Here is a 15845-nt window from a genome sequence, read left to right on the forward strand (position 1 = left end):
TCATAGTTACAAATTAAACTGTACTGCCATCTAGTGACAAATTTGACACTGAGCACATCAAAATCTGCAATTCGAGACAATTTGTATCAATCTTGCACAATTACCTGCTGACCAAATAATAATTACCCTATATTATTATCTATCCTGTAAATCCATAGGTTTCAGAAGGCTTCCCTATACATTTACATTAAAGTGTTCTCATTGAGGAAAATACAACTGCTTTATTTTAGCCAAAATTATTTATATTTTAAGAGGATACAAACATAATCCACCCCAAACCCATTTTTACCACAATATTCAAATCAAAATAAAATCTTCATTATGGTCATAGACCAGCATAAGATGGCTAAAACACAGTTAGCAATGTTAAAAACTAAAAAGAGAATAAAATACAAAGTTTTTAAAAAACATGTTTTAATATATAATAATAATAACCAGTGTTCCCTCTAATTTTTTTGGGGGGGGGGAAGTATACCGTGTTTCCCCGATAGTAAGGCTGTGTCTTACTATCTTTTTACCACCAAAAGCCCCACTGTGTCTTACTTTGGGGGTATGTCTTATATTGTCCCGGGCACCGGGGCTGGCTCGTCTTCAGGCTTCGGCCCGGGCGAGGCCTCTTCTCCTCCGGGCGGGCGGGGTGGGGCCTGCCCGTTGGGCCCGGCCTCCATCCCTCCTGGGCCACGGCGGGGCCGGTCCACGATGCACGTCCTGGGGGCGCCCGGCTGGCCGGCTCCGGAGGCTGCGGCTCGTCTTCGGGCTTCGGCCCGGGCGAGGCCTCTTCTCCTCCGGGCGGGCGGCGTTAGGCAGCGTTGCGCGGCAGGTGCGGCTGCCCGTCAGGCCCGGCCTCCATCCCTCCTGCGCCGCGGCGGGGCCAGTCCGCGATGCGCGTCCTGGGGCGCCCGGCTGGCCGGCTCCGGCTCCTCCCGCTGCTGCCCAACGCCGAGGATGCCCCGCGCCCAGCCCGGCTATGGCAGCAGGCAGGCAGGCAGCCCCAGGCGCGGCGGGGAGAGCAAAGCCGGGGGCGAGAGCGGCGGCAAAGCGGCGGGGTCCAGCCCTCTAGCCGGCGCCTCGCCAGCTATCCGCCGCTTCTTTCTTCTCCGGAGCCTGCCGCCGCCGCCGTGCTTCCTCCGCCGGCCGAGGAGTCCTTATCCGCGCCGGGTTTGGGAGACTCTCCTGGGCACGAAGCTCCCTCGCCAGTGCCACGAACTGCTCCGATGCCTCCCTCGCTTTTAGTACCGTGTTTCCCCGAAAGTAAGACATATGTCTTACTTTCGGGGTATGGCTTATATTAGCCAACCCCCCTGAAACCCCCCATATGTCTTACAATCGGGGGGGGTCTTACTATCGGGGAAACACGGTAGTGTCTGAGCGGCAGTCCCTTTGGAACTGGGCAGCACAGAAATAATAAATAAATAAATAAATAAATATTTAAATAAATAAATAAACAAACAAACAAACAAACAAACAAACAAACAAAAAACCAACCCTGTTTTGCCTCAGAGAATTTCAAAATAAAATACTGTACTGTGTGTCTATAACAGTGAGCTCATAATAGGGCAACTCTATCAATATCAAAATGCCACTTAAATAGTTGAGCTAGTTTCAAACTAGATTTTTATTTTCTTTCTCTCTTCCTTACTCCCATTTTTTTTCTTTCTCTTTTCCTTCCTCTCTTTTTTCTATCTGTTTCTCTCTCTTCCTCTCTTCCTCTCTCTCTCCTTCCCTCTCACTTTTTCCCTCTCGGCTTCTGGGCAGGTTTGGAAAACTCTGAGTTGATGATGATTTTTAAGTGAGCGATTGCTCACTGCTCAACTTAGAGGGAACTATGATAATAACCTAGAAATAAACTATAAAAAGATATTCAGTATCTCTTCAACCTCCATATCACTTTTCAAGCTAATAGTGGAACTGTTTTCCTGACTAGTTTTTATAGCTTTTCGTTTTTTGAAAAATTAACCTAACTGTGCTGATGGTGGCCATCAAACCTGATCAGGATAAAAGCTTGTCAATCCTTTTGGCTTAGGGTGTTGATATAAGAATTTTCTATTGGTCCATGGTGGCGAACTATGGCAAGCATGCCAAATGTGGTACACAGAACCGAGCCAGCTCCAATAGCGTTTCTTCATTGCGTTTCACTCAATCAACTTCTTGTGGAAGAAAAAAATCTAGTGAAATTGAAATCAATTGAGTGAACTTTTTCACTCTCGGGCTTCATAATGGAAGAGACAGGGTCCAGTCCTCCTCCTGAAGCCCTTTACAACATGAAACCATAATGCAATCTCAGCTTGGCAAAAAAAAAAAGCAGTTTCTTTTCCTGCAGAGCTGCTAGTATTGAGATGCCCCACCTCTCCGCCAGCCTGCTGGGCTTCTTCAGTCACTTAGCTTGGACACCTATTATTTATTTATTTTTTAATTAGATTTCTATGCTGCCCTTCTCAAGACGACTCAGGGCGGCGTACAACCTTATAAATGAAACAATATATAAAAGAAATCTAAATTACTAAAGAATTATGCCAAATTACTTGGCATAAGTGTACAGTGTTCCCTCGATTTTCGCGAGGGATGCATTCCGAGATTGCCCACGGAAGTCGAATTTCCGCGAAGTAGAGATGCGGAAGTAAATACACCATTTTTGGCTATGGACAGTATCACAAGCCATCCCTTAACACTTTAAACTCCTAACTTACCATTTCCCATTCCCTTAACAACCATTTACTCACCATTATTACTGGTACTCACCATTGAATAAGACACTTAGTGATCCTGATATTTATAAACATAATTATTTAATAACAATAATTATTTTTTTTTGTTATTAATATGCAAAAATTATTAGTTTGGCGATGACGTATAATGTCATCGGGGGGGGGGGGAACCATGGTATAGAAAAAAACCCGCAAAGTATTTTTTAATTAATATTTTTTGAAAAACCATGGTATAGGCTATTCGCGAAGTTCGAACCCACAAAAATCGAGGGAACACTGTATATGGGGTTTTTAAATGTTAAAAACCCCATATGCACATTCATCCATTTCAATCAGTCATAATATCAGCCGGAGACAATCTCATCATTTACGGCCCCCATGCAGATGTGGGTCTTCAGAGCTTTACGAAAGACCAGGAGGGGGGGGGTGGTATGTATCGCTAGAGGGAGTTCGTTCCAGAGAGCCAGGGCCGGGGCCACTACAGCAAAGGCTCTTTCCCTAGGCCCCGCCAGTCGACATTGTCTGGCCGATGGGACCTAGAGAAGGCCAACTCTGTGAGACCTAATCGGCCGCTGGGATGCATGAGGCAAAAGACGGTCCCGAAGGCAATCTGGTCCTAAGTCATGCTATTATTATTATTATTATTATTATTATTATTATTATTATTATTATTACAGTGGTACCTCAAGATACGAACCCCTTGTTTTACGAACAACTCGTGATACGAACCCGGGGTTCAGAAAAATTTTGCCTCTTCTTACGAACTTTTTTCGAGTTACGAACCGGCGTTCGGAGACTGCTGGGAAGCCGCGCGGCTGTTTTAAAAGGTGACAGCCGGGCGGCGGGGCTTCCCAGCAGCCTCCCGAACGCCGGTTCATAACTTGAAAAAAGTTCGTAAGAAGAGGCAAAATTTTTCTGAACCCCGGGTTCGGTTCGGGAGGTTGCTGGGAAGCCCCCCAGCCCGGCTGTCACCTTTTAAAACAGCCGCGCGGCTCCCCAGCAGTCTCCTAACGCCAAACGCGGAAGTTCGGGTTTGGCGTTCGGCTTCGGGAAGCTGCTGGGAAGCCGCGCGGCTGTTTTAAAAGGTGACAGCCGGCCTGGGGGGCTTTCCAGCAACCTCCTGAACCCCAAACTTTTGCTGAACTTCCGGGTTCGGGGTTCAGGAGGTTGCTGGGAAGCCCCCCAGGCCGTCTGACACCTTTTAAAACAGCCGCACGGCTTCCCAGCAGTCGCCGAACACCGAACGCGGAAGTTCGGGTTTGGCGTTCAGCTTCGGGAAGCTGCTGGGAAGCCGCGTGGCTGTTTTAAAAGGTGACAGCCAGCCTAGGGGCTTCCCAGCAACCTCCCAAACCCCGAACTTTTGCCGAACTTCCGGGTTCGGGGTTCGGGAGGTTGCTGGGAAGCCCCCCAGGCCAGCTGTCACCTTTTAAAACAGCCGCACGGCTTCCCAGCAGTCGCCGAACGCTGAACACGGAAGTTCGGATTTGGCGTTCGGCTTTGGGAAGCTGCTGGGAAGCCGCGCGGCTGTTTTAAAAGGTGACAGCCGGCCTGGGGGGCTTCCCAGCAACCTCCCGAACCCCGAACTTTTGCCGAACCTCCAGGTTCAGAGTTCGGGAGGTTGCTGGGAAGCCCCCCAGCCCGGCTGTCACCTTTTAAAACAGCCGCGCAGCTTCCCAGCAGTCGCCGAACGCCGGTTTTTTGCGGGGGGGTTTTTTGGTTGCACGGATTAATTGACTTTACATTGTTTCCTATGGGAAACAATGTTTCGTCTTATGAACCTTTCATCTTACGAACCTCCCCCTGGAACCAATTAGGTTCGTAAGATGAGGTATGACTGTATTATTATTATTATTTATTAGATTTATATGCCGCTCCTCTCCGAGGACTCAGAGTGGCTCACAACAAGAAAACAGTACAAATCCAATATTTAAAACCGTTTAAACATAGAAACAAAGAAGCATAGAAGACTGACGGCAGAAAAAGACTGTTTTTCTTTGTAACTCTTCCTTATAACTTTATTTCATCTGCAATCTTTAAAACACACCAAAGAACATCTATTGGAATAAAACTATTTGCTTTATAATTCTATATTTTCTCACATTCAGGGAAAAATAAGCAGTGAAATAAAGGATAGGGGAATAAATAACAAGCTTAGATTCTAAAAATTATAATATTCCCCAAGCACCAGTAAAAATCCTAACTTTATATAAAAATTAATGCATTATTCAAAATATGAATCACAATGGGGATCTTACCCTCCCTAAAGCAAAATTTATATCCAGATTTACAGCAATGGATATGAAGATAGCAAACTTTGTTAGTAAAGTCAGAGCAATGTGTGTTTTATATCAAATTTCAAGAACACCTGTAAGAAAAACAAAAGCAACCATGTATATTTTCTTCCACTTGAAATTCCCAAGACACTAGAAAACTTTTTTCTGTAACAAAAATACTTCAGTGGGATATTTTGTCCTACATTAACTCGAAATTATCTAACATGTATGTATTAATATAGCCTTCCCCAAATAATTATATCAGTTAAAATCCAAATGTTCGGTTTTCACTTACATAATTCCAATTAGTATAATGGAATTGAGAGCTGACAGATGTGAAAGTCACCAAAATGTAGAATTTAATGGGTACTTACCTACCTATCTATCTACCTATCTATCTATCTATTTATTTGATTTATATGCTAACCCTGTCCAAGGACTTAAGAATCTTATTTTTAAATTATTATTTATTTTTTATTTTTTAAAAAATATATACTTTATTTATAAATATAAAGAAAAAGAAAAGGGGAAGTGGGGAGGTAGGGAGGGATGAACAGAAATAAAAAGGGAGAGTAAAAGGGAAGGTGTAGATACACAGTCACAAAGTTTGGATAGGTGATAACATTGTACATTATAAGTTATGAATCATGGCACATATACTTCTTAATATCATTACTGAACACAGAATAAATAAAAAGTATCTTAAGTATTATCAAGATTATCTTAAATTTTCCATATTAAGTTTTACATCTCATTTCAATAATCTATCAATTTTTAGAATTCATGTGTATCTATATATACTGGATAATAGAAAATAAATGTGGATATTTTATGAATGTTAAAAAAGATTAAAGACAAGAATGGACCAGATTGGTAAGAAAAGGAATTGGTAAGGGGAAAGAATGTGGAGGGGGAAAAGGAAGTCTGCGTATAGCACAGACGCTTTTAGGTATTACGACTTAGTGCGAGAGTATTGTTGGAGGTGTATATGTGTAGGGTAGTAAATATATATTTGTGTGTGAGAAAGAGAGGTGTAGTAATTAAGATAGTTGTTAGTAAGTATTAGTAATAGTATAATATATAATATATATTCTATTAGTTTAAAAACAAATAAAAAGAGATATGGTATGAGAGTTTTTTCCGAGTTTTATTACAAATTAAGTGGTTTTTGGAATTAACTTTGAAGTTATTTTAAATTTGAATTGAATGTTCAAAAGTAAGGTAAGGTTAATGGTTTGAAAGTATAAGAGTTTGATATTTTTTTGCTGAAATCCATTTGTACCAATTTTCCCATATTTCGTAATATTCTGAGTCTTTTTTGTATTGTGATTCCATTGCTATTTTTGACATTTCCGCACATTCTACTATTTTCGTGATGACAACCAATAAATTATTATTTATTATATTTATTTATTTATTTATATTTATTTATATATTATATAATATTTATATGTTACATAAATAATATTATTCATTATTTATTATATTTTATTTCCAGCAATAACTTAACACAAATAACTCTGCCTTGTAGGAATAATTTCAGATATGTCTGGTTTGGAAAAGGTCAATGCAATGATTCCACTTACTTCAGATATGCCCAGCAAGAAGGAAATGGTGTGCATTTTTGGAACGGGTGATTTTGGGAGATCTCTGGGCTTCAGGCTGATGCAGTCTGGCTATTCTATTGTTTACGGGAGCCGAAGCACTCAAAACTCTGGATTGATTCCTCAAGGAGCCGCAATGCTATCTCATGCAGAAGCTGCTGAAACATCTAACATTATCATTGTAGCAATCCGCAGAGTACATTACAACTTTCTTGAAAGCCTACAAGATACCCTAAATGGGAAAGTGCTGGTGGATGTGAGCAACAACCTTAAAATAAATCAGTACCCAGAATCAAATGCTGAATATCTTGCCCAGCTGCTTCCAGGTAGTAAAGTGGTCAAAGCATTTAATACGGTGTCAGCGTGGTCCCTGCAGTCCGGTGGCTTGGATGCAAACAGACAGGTAAGAGCATCTCAGATGCCAAAGGCTGCTGGAGATGGAAATGTTATCTGTGTGCATGGGCTGAGATAAGGATCTGGACTGAACAAGGAGCAGCTTTTGTAGCTATGACTGGAAGGCATAGTTCCCTCTAAGCTGAGCAGTGAGCAATCGCTACTTAAAAATCATCATCAACTCAGAGTTTTCCAAACCTGCCCAGAAGCCGAGAGGGAAAGAGTGAGAGGGAAGGAGAGAGAGAAGAAGAGAGGAAGAGAGAGAAACAGATAGAAAAAAGAGAGGAAGGAAAAGAGAAAAAAAAAGAATGGGAGTAAGGAAGAGAGAAAGAAAATCAAAATCTAGTTTGAAACTAGCTCAACTATTTAAGTGGCATTTTGATATTGATAGAGTTGCCCTATTATGAGCTCGCTGTTATAGACACACAGTACAGTATTTTATTTTTAAATTCTCTGAGGCAAAACAGGGTGGGTTTTTTGTTTGTTTGTTTGTTTGTTTGTTTGTTTGTTTGTTTATTATTTCTGTGCTGCCCAGTCCCGAAGGGATTGCTGCTCAGACACTATACTTTTCTGCCCACCCCAAAAAAAAAATTAGAGGGAACACTGCTGGAAGGAGATTTATTTACAAAGCTACACTATGCAGAACACACCTAGCCTTTGAATTGGAACATACACTTGAAATTAAATGCAGATTCATGATCAGAACAGCAGGCCTTTCCTCTTTACCCCTCCCACTTGAAGAGTTCTGGGAAACCAAAAGTTTACAGCTAAAAGTTTACAGTACAGTTTTTAATATTTTATTTAATTTTATAACCTGACTGGAGAATTTAATAAGTAGATCAGCAGCTATAGTACAAAATAAAAGAAATTGCCTTTTGCCTCCCCTTTTTATGTCTGTTGTTATTACCAAGAGAAAGGGTGAGACTAGAGGTGGGTTCCTAATGGTTCTATAGAACCATTAGTAATAAAGCGTCTATGACATCACAGATCCGGCTCTATCGGTGCCGGTCTGTGAGTGCCGCCATCTTGAATTTTGCTTCTGAGCATGCACAGGAGTTATTCTTTTATTACTGCAGGGGTGCACACCTGCGAAGCGCACGCACACATCCAACGCGACCCTGAGCAAACTGGCAGCAAAACGAGACACAAAACGTACCCTTCGGTGAGACACTTAATACGTTGCCAAACTAAAAATGTACAAATAGTGGAAGATGCTACAGCTGCTGTCGATAGAAAGGAGTCCTGCCTGTGTCATGCTCTACAAGCATGCAAAGTCTAACTAGCTGCACCCTAGCAGCTGCAGAATCTAAGGCCATTTTCTGTATGCACATGTGCCTGAAAAGGAAGGCAGTAGGTGACCTCAGATGAACCTTTCAGGCAAGAAATACAAAAAACCACATTTAACTATCTTTCTACTCCAGTGGTTCTCAGCTTTTCTAAGGCTGCGACCCCTTAATACAGTTCCTCATGTTGTGGTGACCCCCAACCATAAGTCTAGCGCCAATTCTCCCAACAGAGCTTTAAGCTGATTGGCAGGAAGGTCAGAGGGAAACCCCCACTGTAAACGCCTGATTGGCCGGATTGTAAAAATATGTTCCAAAGCGCCAGAGTAGAAACTTTAGTTCCCAACACCATGGGAAGTGTGTCTTTTCCCGTGGTCTTAGGTGACCCCTGTGAAATGGTCGTTCGACCAAGTTGTATTGTTTACTTTGTGATCATTAAGTCCTGAAGTTTTAAACAATCAGTGCCATTGGATTCAAAGCTCCAACAAACAAAATTACATATAAATCTTCACTTTGTTTAACCAATTAATTATTATTATTTTCTTTCATATATGTATGGCAAGCAGATGTAGAAGCTTATAAATCTTGTACCTACTTTGCAAAGGAGGGAAGCTAATATTTTTGCAATATATTTGTCAATGTTAAACTAGGGAGGATATAGTTTTTACTTTATTCTTTTTAATTCACATTTTTAATATTCTTCTCTAGTTTTGTTTTAGCTCTTAATTTTTTTGAACAAAATATAAAATTGAAGTTAAAAAGTACACTTAATAAAAGAGAACATAAAACATTTTAAGATTTTAAGAATGGTTTAACAGAAGAATCTACAGAGTAAATCTAGAATATCAGTTTGAGACAAAGTTCTGGCCACCTTTCTCAAAAAATAATTAATAAGCTCAGAGACATCAAGACAGGTTAATTTACTAAGTTACAGTAATTTCTTTTTAATTTCAGCTACGGGACTTTATTTTGCTTTGCTTTTGCAGGTATTCATCTGTGGAGATGATAGAAAAGCTAAAGAAAAAGTGACAGAGATTGTTCGGAGTCTTGGTCTTACTCCTTTGGATAAAGGTTCTCTCTTAGCATCAAAAGAAGTTGAGAATTACCCTTTACAACTATTTCCAATGTGGAGATTCCCCATCTTCCTCGCTTTTGCTCTCAGTGCATTCATCTTTTTATACTCTGTCCTCCGTGATATCATCTACAATCGAGTTGAGAATAACAAAGATTTCTCTTTTTTTATTTTTGTTACAATTGCAAACCGGATCTGCCCCTGTGTAGCACTCATTCTTCTTGCTTTGGTCTATTTACCTGGGATCTTTGCAGCTATTCTCCAGTTATACAGAGGTACAAAGTACAGTCGCTTTCCCGACTGGCTGGATAAATGGATGCTTTGTCGGAAACAACTGGGATTGGTTGCCTTGGCTTATGCTTTCCTACATGTTTTATATACACTGATCATCCCCATTCGTTACTATGTAAGATGGAAGACCAATACTTTTATCATTGAACAGGTAAGCCAAACTTGTGCAATTGAAGGGGGCAAGTCCTTAATGTCTTTCTCTTTTCTTTATCATTATTGCTGTGAATGGTAGTTTAATGCCTATTTCTTTAAAAAAAATCAACTTACTAATTTACTAAAAAAGAATATACAAGTCATAATGTTGATTTAAAAAAAAAACACCTTTGCTGCAGTGATTCTAATACTGGAGGGCTAGTATGACTTCAATTTTTAAAAACTGTCACGGTCATCTTCAATAAGTACATTATGCAAGAGAGCTTATGATGTGCAAGATTTACTATACAGTGTTCCCTCGATTTTTGCATGTTCGAACTTCGCGAAAAGTCTATACCACGGTTTTTCAAAAATATTAATTAAAAAATACTTCGTGTTTTTTTCTCTATACCATGGTTTTTTGCCACCCCGATGACGTCATCTGTTATCGCCAAACTTTTCTCCGCCTTTAATAAATACTTTTTAATAAACTTTAATAAATAACGCTGGTGAGTAATAATCTAAATGGTTGCTAAGGGAGTGGGAAATTGCAATTTAGGGGTTTAAAGTGTTAAGGGATGGCTTATGATAGCTAAAAATAGTGTATTTGCTTCCGCATCTCTACTTCGCGGAAATTCGACTTTCGCGGGCGGTCTCGGAACGCATCCCCCGCGAAAATTGAGGGAACACTGTACTTGAACTTCTCTTGTGACAGATAGGCTGACAATATGTTACAGATATGTTATGAAATTATTAAACGCACACAAATTTGTTTTCTATTAAGGCATTGAAAAACAAAACAGAACCGTTATGGACTGGCTGGGCCTGGCACAGTGATTCTTACCTTGCTTTCGGAATCTTAGGTTTTTTCTTGTTTGTTCTCCTTGGGATAACATCCTTGCCTTCTGTCAGCAACAGTGTTAACTGGAGAGAGTTTCGTTTTGTTCAGGTAAGATTCTCTGCGGCTAGTAAATTTGCCTTTTTCTCATTCTTCTTTGCCTATAAGATGTAATTCACTAGGATTTAGCTTAATCTTTGGACAAAAAATTTTTCCACTCCAAACTCCAACAGTTTTTATCAGGCATTAAAAAAAACATAGATAGGAATAGGCAGAAATTTTAATAAGACACTCACCAAAGCTGTATTCTCCTGGTTTTCTCTCTTTCGGAGATTAGATGTCATATTCCCAGAATCTTCCCCATCTTCTTCCTTTTAAATAGGTAGAACTTCAATTTTCACAATTCCTCTCTGGGAGCATTAAAGTTACAATACAAACAGAGAGCCAGTTTCAAAATGCAAAAATAGTCTGTGGTTGCCCCCAGCATGGAAAACAGCCTTGAAATTCTAATTCTTCTCCTTATTTTGATATATTCATGAAACTATTTATTGATGCATATAATTAAGGAGACTGTGCTGTAGCTGTTTGTATATGTGTGTCTATATATATAAAAACACTGTAGCAAAGAGAAGGTTGTTGATGATTATTTTTAGATTAAAAAAAGCTTATATAAATTAAAGTATTTTAGATAAGTAAACGTATTAAGCTATTACTAAGGTCAGGGTCTTAACTTTTTAGCCCTAATCTAGGATAACTTAATCTAGCTAAATGCATTCTGTTGGGCTGTATTTCTGGAAACTCTAGCACAGTGATGACAAACCTTTTTTGCCTCGAGTGCCAAAAGCGCATGCACACACACTATCGCACTTGCATGAGTGCCCACACCCATAATTCAATGCCTAGGGAGGGCAAAAATTGCCTCACAGCCCCCCCCAGAGGCCCTCTGGAGGCCAGAAACAGCCCATTTCCCAACTTATAGTGGGCCCGTAGGCCTGTTTTTCACCCTCCCCAGGCTCCAGAGGCATCAGAAACTGAAAATGTCATCTCAGAGCCTCCGCGCAAGCCAAGAATCAGCTGGCTGTTGCACACATGCATGCTGGAGCTGAGTTAGGGCAACATCTTGTGTGCCAGCAGATATGGCTCTGCGTGCCACCTGTGGCATCCGTGCCATAGGTTCGCCATCACTACTCTAGCAAATGCTAGTTTGGTCCAATTTTGGATAGCAATATAGAATCCTCTAGCAGTTTTTATATTAATTCCCTAGAACAGTGATGGTGAACCTATGGCACGGGTGCCACAACGGGCACCCAGAGCCATATCTGCTGGCACACTAGCTGTTGCCCTAGCTCAGCTCCAATATGCATGTGTGTGCCAGCCAGCTGATTTTTGTCTTAGACAGAGGCTCTGGGAGGGTGTTTTTGGCTTCCAGGGAGCCTCTGGAGGGGATGGGGGAGGGAGGTGCGCTAGGTTCCTTAAGGGCTTCTTTATGGCTATCAGTTGTTATAGTCTCCTCATCGTAATGAAGCCTTAGGGCTGTTAAAACAACTTTCCATGTTAATAAAATAGGTGGAGGAGCCCTTGGTTCTTTATGTAAATATTCACCTATTTTTGTCCATGCCTCAGTTTGTAATGTTCCTTTATGAGGATAACTTGGACATTCTTGCCAGATATATAATAATAATTTGGCCAATCCCTTTTTTGTGGGATATTGCCCTTTCTTTTTTAAATAAGTTTTATTAGCTTCAACTATCTGTCCTAATTCCCGAACATGAAGTTCCTGTTGCGAAGACAGTCTTACTCCCATACTTACGTATTTGTGCACTGGGTAAGAGATGGGAGGTTGAGTGCGCTGAGATGCGTGATCCAAGCGTTGCCCCCTCAGCGATGTCCTTAAGGCCAATCAGTCACCGTCTGGGGTCACCACTTGACAAGACGCGATCCCCGCTGGACGGGGGTCTCGACAACCCTGTGATGGTTCACTTTACGAGGCCCGATCCTGAAACCATTACTAGTGCTTACCAATGAAACACGGAGTCAATGGTCTGGGTAAAGTGACAAAGCTTTATTGTTTACAGGTGTGCTTTTTATACCCTTCATATGCAAATGAAGGGGTTTCAGCTAGTAATTTTCTATTGGCTAAATACAAGTCTAATTTCTCCTAATATACGTTTCTTATAGGCTACAAATATAAGGTTTTTCAAATCTATAGGCTAATAATAAAACTTTTGAATACGCAAGTTATCATAGGCTATTTCTATATGCAAAAATAAGGCTTCTAGATACCTAACTGTTCATAGGCTATTTCTATTAAGCTTCTAATTGGTTATAAAAGGTATCATCTACAGCTTATGATAGGCTACTAAATTCTCACTTTATGCACCTATCGGTAGCTGAGCTGCCAGCCAATCACACCGTCAGTGTGTTATCTCGTGCCAGGAGCGCTGTTGAGGGTTTTTTCTTACTGTGTCCAAAGTTCATGGCCATTGTATGACTCACTGTCTCTGGGCAAATCTTCACCATGCTTTTTCAGATAACTGTCTCTGTGTATATCCTAAAGCATAGCTAATATTTGGCTTACACAATCCCTACACTCCCCCTGCTCCAGAGAAGCCTTTCGAGCCTGGGGAGGGAAAAACACGAGCCTACTGGGCCCAGCAGAAGTTGGGAAACAGGCCATCTTCGGGCTCCAGAGGGCCTCCGGGAAGGCAAGAGAAGATGTTTTTGCCCTCCCCAGGCATTGAATTATGGGTGTGGGTGCTCACACATGCACAATAGCCCAGGCCCACACTCTTTTGGCACCCGAGGGAAAGAAGGTTCGCCACCACTGCCCTAGAAAATGCTAATGTTAATAATTGTTTGCTAACCATTGTTTTGTTTCTTTGTTTCCACAGTCCTATCTGGGCTACCTTACACTGGTTTTATGTATCACCCATACACTGGGATATGGTGGGAAAAGATTCTTGAATTCTCGTTCATACCCATGGTATCTTCCCCCAGTTTATGTGCTGTTTCTCATTATTCCTTGCATTGTGTTGTTTATTAAGTTTTTCCTAATATTTCCATGTATAGATAGACCATTAACTGAAATTCGACAGGGTTGGGAGAGAAAACCCAAAAGCCACTCAAACAGCAATCAGAACACCAAGGAAATATCATCGGTATAATTCCTTAATCCCTGTTAATCTGTATATTTTGGAAAAGACTGAGTATAATCAAAGCACTAAGCAGTGGAAACACACTGAAAAAAAAGATCTTGAGTATGAGTTTTTGTGAGTGACCAGGGAAGAACTTTATAAACCCCAACTGTGATATTTGAAATGAGTTTCTGCAAGTTTTCATGATAATGCTCTGAGAACTGTAAAACAGTTATAGGATTGTCATACCAGAAATAGTTTCCAGCTGATGTACCCTCTGTAAATACACTAAAATATAATAACTACAGTGCTATCTGCATACAAATTGCATTTTCTTTCTATGAATATCTATCAATCCATAAATAAATTTCTTTTATCTATAGGAACTTATTATTTTATTGTGAGTTTAACAGGAGGGTTGCATAAGAGAACCTTACACTCTATATTCGACAGCCAAGAATGTGAACAAGAAATGCTAACTCCAATCTTATTAAACTGCATTTAACAAAACATGAAAAAGCAATAAAAACACTGATATATTCCGCGATTCTAATAGAAATGTTGCCTGCTGCAAACTAGCAGGAAGACACATGAAAGAAGAGTTTTCAAGTGGTTACTTAAGGGTTTTTTTTTTTCCAGATCAAGAGAAAAATGGGGACTGAGAGTCCTTTAAATCCACCTACACCCATCTTGCTATTTCCACTTTAAAGTTTTCTATGGTGAAATTTGTCTCGATTCAGAAAATAATAGCCAAGAAGGCTGGCACAGAGGCAAATCAGATCTAATGTCAGATTTCTCTTTCCAGATTCCACAGCCTGAGTATTCTTCTGTTAGCAAATGCCTAACAATGTCAAATATTTTATGTTACATTATCATGCATGTTTAAGTCAAACTCATAAGCTAAACAAAGAAGCAATTTAATTCAAATTTCTTATTGCGGTATTAGCAAATTGTGTTTGTATTGTATCTATAAAAATACATGTATTCTGTTTTCCAAAGTTTGGTTTCCAAATTTATCATCATTTAGACTTGATATGTTACAAAAAAATAAAATAAAAACCTTTGAAGGATAAATATTTCTTTGTCATTCAAATACTTTTTGTTATTGATGAGTAGAGAAGATTTAAGATCAACTATAAAAAGCAATGATGCATGTTTTGAATAGGACGACAAGAAAAAAATAATAGAAATTTATACTTAAGAGTTCTATAAACAAGGCTTTTAATAAAGTGATGGCTTTTCACTAAACAACATAGTGCAGTTGAGAATGCTAGACTACAAATCCTTAAGACAAGTTTCAGTGAATACAAATTAAATTACCCCAAAATTTACATCACTGACTGAAGACAGAAAATATTGATAGAAAACAGGCATGGTATGGAATTGGATTAGGCCACAATTTTATGGATTTGTAAACTATGTAAACTTGGTCAATCTGTCTTCTGACCAATCAGTCTAATATCAACCTGCTTGCTGATAACCTGTGCCTGCTTTGCCTGCTTGAGCTTAGTTTCATCCCAGCATCATCATCATCATCATCATCATCATCATCATTATTATTATTATTATTATTATTATTATTATTAGATTTGTATGCCGACCCTTCTCTGAAGACTCGGAGTGGCTCACAACAAGAAAACACAGTACAAATCCAATGATTAAAAAACAATTTAAAACCCTTAATATAAAAACAGTCATACATCCCAGACAAACCATACATAAAACGGAAACGGCCCGGGGGAATCAATTTCCCCATGCCTGACGGCAGAAGTGGGTTTTAAGGAGTTTGTGAAAGGCAAAGAAGGTGGGGGCAATCCTAATCACCAGAGGGAGTTGATTCCAGAGGGTCGGGGCCACCACAGAGAAGGCTCTGCCCCTGGGTCCTGCCAGACGACATTGTTTTGTCGACAGAACCCGGAGAAGGCCAACTTTGTGGGACCTAACCGGTCGCTGGGAATTGTGCGGCAGAAGGCAGTCCCGGAGATATTCTGGTCCGATGCCATGAAGGGCTTTATAGATCATAACCAACACTTTGAATTGTGACCGGAAACTACTCAGCAACCAATGCAACCAATAAACTGATACTGTCCCATTTTTATTTTATTTTTTTACTCATTCCC

At 40.2% G+C, this 15845-nt stretch overlaps 1 protein-coding gene across 2 annotated transcripts in view; it reads left to right on the forward strand.

Moving 5' to 3' along the window:
- STEAP4 (STEAP4 metalloreductase) overlaps nucleotides 1-14799 on the forward strand; it is a 41139-nt gene extending 26340 nt beyond the window's left edge. For both annotated transcript variants that reach the window (XM_070767053.1, XM_070767052.1), the window contains 4 exons: nucleotides 6510-6985; nucleotides 9245-9772; nucleotides 10538-10702; nucleotides 13483-14799. In XM_070767053.1, the coding sequence (XP_070623154.1) occupies nucleotides 6524-6985; nucleotides 9245-9772; nucleotides 10538-10702; nucleotides 13483-13755 (1428 nt within the window). In that variant the 5' untranslated portion in view covers nucleotides 6510-6523 and the 3' untranslated portion in view covers nucleotides 13756-14799. The remainder of the gene's footprint in view (nucleotides 1-6509; nucleotides 6986-9244; nucleotides 9773-10537; nucleotides 10703-13482) is intronic.
- Nucleotides 14800-15845: the final 1046 nt, after the last annotated feature.

This window comes from Erythrolamprus reginae, chromosome Z (assembly GCF_031021105.1).
Source record: "Erythrolamprus reginae isolate rEryReg1 chromosome Z, rEryReg1.hap1, whole genome shotgun sequence".
Taxonomy (NCBI): Eukaryota; Metazoa; Chordata; class Lepidosauria; order Squamata; family Dipsadidae; genus Erythrolamprus; species Erythrolamprus reginae.